At 36.0% G+C, this 6000-nt stretch overlaps 1 protein-coding gene across 1 annotated transcript in view; it reads right to left on the bottom strand.

The window, feature by feature from the left end:
* Window positions 1-855: 855 nt before the first annotated feature.
* LOC125240607 (LIM/homeobox protein Awh) overlaps window positions 856-6000 on the bottom strand; it is a 62239-nt gene continuing 57094 nt past the window's right edge. The window contains exons 3-6 of the mRNA XM_048148567.1: window positions 4836-5053; window positions 3828-4070; window positions 3510-3605; window positions 856-2063 (exon numbers count right to left, since the gene is read on the bottom strand). Of these exons, the coding sequence (XP_048004524.1) occupies window positions 1984-2063; window positions 3510-3605; window positions 3828-4070; window positions 4836-5053 (637 nt within the window). The 3' untranslated portion in view covers window positions 856-1983. The remainder of the gene's footprint in view (window positions 2064-3509; window positions 3606-3827; window positions 4071-4835; window positions 5054-6000) is intronic.

Raw genomic sequence — 6000 nt, 5'->3', positions numbered from 1 at the left:
AGACACGCGAGTGATCCTATAAGGGTTCCGTTTTTCCTCTTTGAGGTACGGAACCCTAAAAATGCGCCAACTTCAGTTGTAAATATGTGCGAGTACCAAATATGTATAGTAGTGCTCAACACTTTATGCAGGTATATACGTTAGGAAACTTGGTATTTAAAAAAGTATTTTTTATCAACATAATTATATTCAATAAATTTGTACAAGATTAACTTAAAGTACCTAGTACTCATCAAGCATGTAATCTTACAATGGCGAGATGTTGAGTCGCGTTCACATAACAAACTATATACGACGTTATACATTGACATGTGTTTTGATAAATAACTAAAGGCTCCGTCACACTGACTTCTCGAACACGGGGGCATAAAACGGTCCGCTTCTCGTCGCGCAACCGAGTCAATGTGAAGGAACCTTTAGTATAAAGCTATTCACATAGGTATTTAAACTTTATAGGTAATAACTGTAATAAGGAAGTAATGTTCTATGTTATTCGATGGACACGTACAACTTACTTTAATAGATATAATTGACAACTAGAACTAGAATTGCAGACTAATCAGTTAGTGGATTTACTTGTAAGTCTAATTAAGGAACGTGTATAATTAAGAAACCAGAACTAAGGTATTGGCACTCGGTTGTTATTGAGCAAAATAAGTCTATTGAAGGATATGTAGGGTATATTTATCTAAGAACCTACAGACCAGTTTTATAAAACAGTTACTTAAGGTGCAGTAGGTTCATAACGCTGAGTTTTTTTTTAATTCGTATTAATTAGATCTTTTAAATCACAATTCGTCTGCCAAAGATTAGAAATCTTGAAACCTTTTTTGAGGGATAAATTGATGTTTGAAGGAATAACGCCTACGCTGAGTGAGAGTTAAATAATGACATGAACCTACTGAGCCTTAATGCAGTTTATAACTTTTATAAGAATTTATGTGATATGTCGTAATGACTTAATTAACGATTACTTGTTGTTGTACCCATGAGTAATAAATAAAATATTGTTTATTTGATAGTCATGTTTCATTTAGGTACTAATTTCGTGTAAAATAGTGAACTCATAGTATTATTCAATTAGCATGTGTACCTACGGTGACAAGTGATAATATCTCCATATAATTTAGAAGACTTAAGCATAAAATGCCGCAAAATTGTATTGAGATGACACTTGTCACAGTGTCCATGCAATTTGAACAAATATTTAATGTTTATAAACCATTTTAATGTATTTTTTAAGACATTTAATTGTAATCACGACCTGGTCTGAGATTTATGTCTTATCATAAATATTAAATTGAAATAAAAATGTCTATGAGCATGTAGGTACCTACATACTTACACCCTTCATAAAATGTGAAAGGTAGGTATTAAATATTTCATTTCTTTAGGAAGGTATATAGGTTTGGCACAAATATTGGATGTTTTACATAAGTTTGAAGAATTGAAAAGGTACTACTATTTATAGTATGTTAACTATTTGAAGGTTACATTTACTTAAACTTTAAAAATAAGTCCTATTCTAGGAGCTATTTATTTCAAAGGCAAACAATAGAGGTTTTGACAGCAAACATAAGTATCACAGTTACTAAAAATAAATAAATAAATAAGTATAACTTTTTACAATAATTTAGAAATAGTTACTTTGATTAGGCCTTATATTTATACATTCACTTAAATACTATTAATGTACATTAATTCTCTAAGTAACTAGTATTGGTTGCTATTTTCTGCCTCCACGAAAGTAGCCAACATTGAAACCACCTGTAAATTCGGACTCCTAACAAATAACTCGTTGTTACCTATAAATGTGCCATGTGGAGATGTGTGCTTGGCCTTATTCCTCATTTTCTCAGCTGTTTTGCAAAAATTATGTACATATTTGTTACTTGCTGATTGCATTTTGTGGTACCTAAAATGAAAGCCACACACTTCTCCGTATGACACACCTCACCTTATTGACCATTTTGATTTCTTTTATTAAACTTCGCTCTGCATGCAATGGATCGACGAATCTTCAGAGAGCTCATCCATCGAGGAATCCGTAAAAGAAGTTCCGTCTGAAATTGCAAAAACAGCGTAAGAAAGTACACTAAATAACAGCAAGCTAAGGAAGCTACTCCAAAAATGTGGGTTTTGAAAACTAAACTTTATTAACGAATACTTAAGTTTTTTTTATATGGGCGGATTTTTATTTTGTTGTCGGTTATTTTTTTTTTCAAATGTGGGAATTTTTTTTTTTCTGCTCAGAAAACATGAGCTCTTTCGATTCCGCATGAGAAAAAATGTCCTAAGGTACAGCGAGGCAATTTTGAATGGGGGACAAACGCAACTGATCTATTTTTTTCCACATTTTACACTTTTTGCATTATTAATCAGAATGTCCACTGGTTCTATATGGCACGCGTGTTCAGTGGATACATGTGGAACTCAACTTAATAGTGTAATAATGGAAAAAATGGAACAGTTACAATTGTCCAGTCGGGATTTACCCCGCTGTACCTTACATTTTTATTTCCACTGAGTTACAATTTCTCATAGAACTTGTTTGATCGTAAATCAGAGGAAAGCAAAAAAAAATATTGGGACATTTTTTGTCTCCTATTAGAATCGAAAGAGCTCGTCATTCTGAGTAGTAAAAGTGTGAAAATTTCAAAAAATTTAAAAAAAGTAAAATCGACAACACAATTAAAATATACCCATATTGAACTATTAATTACATCCAAGGAAAATAATCCTAGCAAAAGAAGAGAATGGATGTCAAAGGGTCCGAAACTTTCCATACAAACTTTATTCTAATTTTCTCTCTGGATATTGATTTATTATACACAATTTGTATTTGAAATTCTTACGTTTGATTTTTTTTTATTTTTAGTTATTGTAAAATAGGAGCGAAAATCTAATAAAATACAAAATTTGAAATGCTGCTAACTTTCAAAATACGTAATTAAAAAAGAAATAGTTATTTGTTATACAAGGGGGCAAAGTTGTATTTTAACGCCGAGTGTGGAATTGAAAAACGAGCAAGTGAAAAGATTCTATAGTTGAACCACGAGCGAAGCGAGTGGTTCGAGAATAGAATCCTAAACTTGCGAGTTTTTTAACACACGAGAAGTAAAATACATTTGCACCCGAGTATAACACAAAACTTTTCCCCTCACTATAGCGAGGAAACTACAACGCAAAAAATGCGTTAATCACTGCTTCCAGTAGTTCCACAGGTGGTAAATCATCTTTATTACTAGATTTACCTACATTTATCAATTTTAAAGCAGTTAATTTGACTTTATTCAAGGTCAAATTACTTTACCCACTAGTGGATAAAATGCGTTTTTCCCCGCTGGTATTGAAGGACAAAACACGTGTTTCCGAGCTAGTGAGGGGAAAAGAATATGTCTGTATCGAGAATCGATGGGCCTTTATCCTCTCGAAATGAGTAGGTACTTATTTAATATACTTTTCCCCTCACATAACTAACACTAAATAAAATACACTAAACATTTTACCTATCGGGACAAAAGGGGGCTTGTTCTGGAAGGAGTAGGTGAGGTGCAGGTTGATCGGCCGCCCAAACCCCACCGGGTCCGTGTCCCGCGACATCACTGCGGACAAAATACACCAACCTGAGAACGATACTCACACACTTTTTATTACACTTTAAATTATACATGATATATAAAGTATGCCAGTCGCAGTGCCAATGTTTCGCTCAGCAAATAAAATTCGCAAGACGTGCTTAAGCCTCATAAGCGGTACAAACCGAGAGAGTTCGCCGAGCTACAAGTTTGCCTACGCTAAACTGTCAGGCGAGATACGATACTAACGCTGGTTTTGTTTTCCTTTCCCAGTGTGCTGATGCTTCTTTTGGCGCGCGCGACTGTTCTGGAACCAGACTTGTGTGACGCGCTTGCTCAGCCCCGTCACCTGCGCGATGCGCTCCAGGTCCTGCCCGTCGGGGTTCGAGTCCAGCTGGAAGTTCGCCTGGAGAACCTGCAGTTGCTCCTCGGTGAACGTTGTTCGTACCCGCTTTGCTTTGCTTTTGTGATAACCTTCAGAGTCGCAACCATCTAAAGAGGAAAGTATAAGATTATGTTTAGAACCTTAAAACACTATAAACCAAGAACGATATAAATACGGGACTGACAATTTAAAGCCTATACAAAAAAGCGTACCCCTGAAATGTATATCTGACGATAATTAGGTTAGATTAAGATCATAAGGCCTACATGAATAAAGATATTTTGAATTGAATTGAATTGAATTGTATGGACATTTTAGGCTTAAAACTAGAATGGCGCTGTTTCGCAGCCTGGAAATAGCCAAAATCATATTTTCCCCAAATATTATTGCTTGTTTTTATTTTTATAATAACAAATGACATACTTATTTCTTTATTTTAATATCATGATATTATGTCAATAAACATATTGAAAAATAAATAATTTAAATTTGTAGGCATCATCAATGTAGTTATGATAGTATTTAATAGGTGGCGCTAAAAATGGAGGTACGATTGTTAGTATGAAGATTATAAATCCTATATAAGTTATCCTTGCAATAAACATACCTACATCCCTTCTTGGTAATTTTCACGAAAGCATAATCCAATTATGAAGGGACATTTAAGTAGTTATCTACTTACAGAGTTTTGAATGTTGTGCCTATATTTATTTTTACGATGTAGCTACATAGTAGTATTCGCTGTAGGTTATGTTAGTCTACATATGCCTATTGATTATTCATATAATTTTATATCGTGATGGCTGGGGGTACAGGTCGGTCACCTAAGCAAATTCTTCTAGCCATATAATTAAAATGTAACACGTATTCACCGTCCGAGGAGATGGATCCTCCATCGAGCGTCTCGAGGTAGTGCGGCTTGCAGAGCACGCGGTCCTCGTGCAGCGCGAACTGCTCGCCGGTGGAGAGCTGGCGGCCGCACGCGTCGCACGCGAAGCACGCCAGGTGGTACACCTGCTCGCGCGCCTTGCGCACCCAGTCCGACGACGAGATGCCCCGGCAGCATTTGGAGCACTTCGCGCCGAAGCTCCTACGCAGACAGACCATGGCTACTTCAAAACATGCTACAAGTACAACTATTAATTCATTAGACAAGCAGAATGATTCATTTACACGGCGCGAGGATATTTTGGTATTTGATTGGTGTGCTAAATTGTATGTAATCTCAACAGTCATCAGAGTACATAACTAAAATCGTATTGTATACCTACGAGTTCTCGCACCGTCTAAATGAGCCTTTTATTTTAGGATAGATACTTTTTCACAGGCTTACATTTACATTTGCTTGATTTTTTGGTTTATATAATTTCGCTCAAGGTAAATATTTAAGTATGTAGTTTTATAAATAAAAAAAAAATAAATAAAAAGCTTTTATTTCAGGCATAATGATCCCATAGGTTACAACTAGCTTAAAACTAAATATAATAGAAGAATCAAATTAAGTGTCTTGACACTGTAAAGGGGTGCCACTCATTTAAAAAATAAAATTAATAATAATATAGCACTAGATCAGTGCTGTGTCATTTTTTGTTCTGGTCCATGTGAATGGAATTCCAGTGTTTAAACACCGGACTTCTTATATCGTCAGAGACAACCACAAGTATTTTGTTGCTAGAGTGGCGCAGTCTTCTCCAGAAGGAGGCAACGCGGGTTCTAATTATCGCGAAAAAGTCGGGAACTCCCGCGTCTGCGAACATGCTCGACGCACTGCAGCATCTGGGCAGCCGCATAAGAGCTCGGAATGCGTCATTATACTGAACTCTTATTCGGCTCATTGCCTTTTTTGTAAACGTTACCCACAGCTGGGAGGTGTACATACCTAAGCAGTACGCCTTAAAGAGTGTGGTCTTTACATCTTTGCTACACTTAGAAAAGCGTCTAGCGAGCATGTTACCTCTGACAGCAAGAGCCCTCCGCTCGCGTTCGATATCTTCGTCGTCATGCAGCCGTTCCGTCAACAAATGTCCTAAATACTTG

Source organism: Leguminivora glycinivorella, chromosome Z, assembly GCF_023078275.1.
Source record: "Leguminivora glycinivorella isolate SPB_JAAS2020 chromosome Z, LegGlyc_1.1, whole genome shotgun sequence".
In the NCBI taxonomy this organism is placed as follows: Eukaryota; Metazoa; Arthropoda; class Insecta; order Lepidoptera; family Tortricidae; genus Leguminivora; species Leguminivora glycinivorella.
The sequence above is the reverse complement of the archived record's forward strand: the minus strand, read 5'-3'. Positions and strand labels throughout refer to the sequence as shown.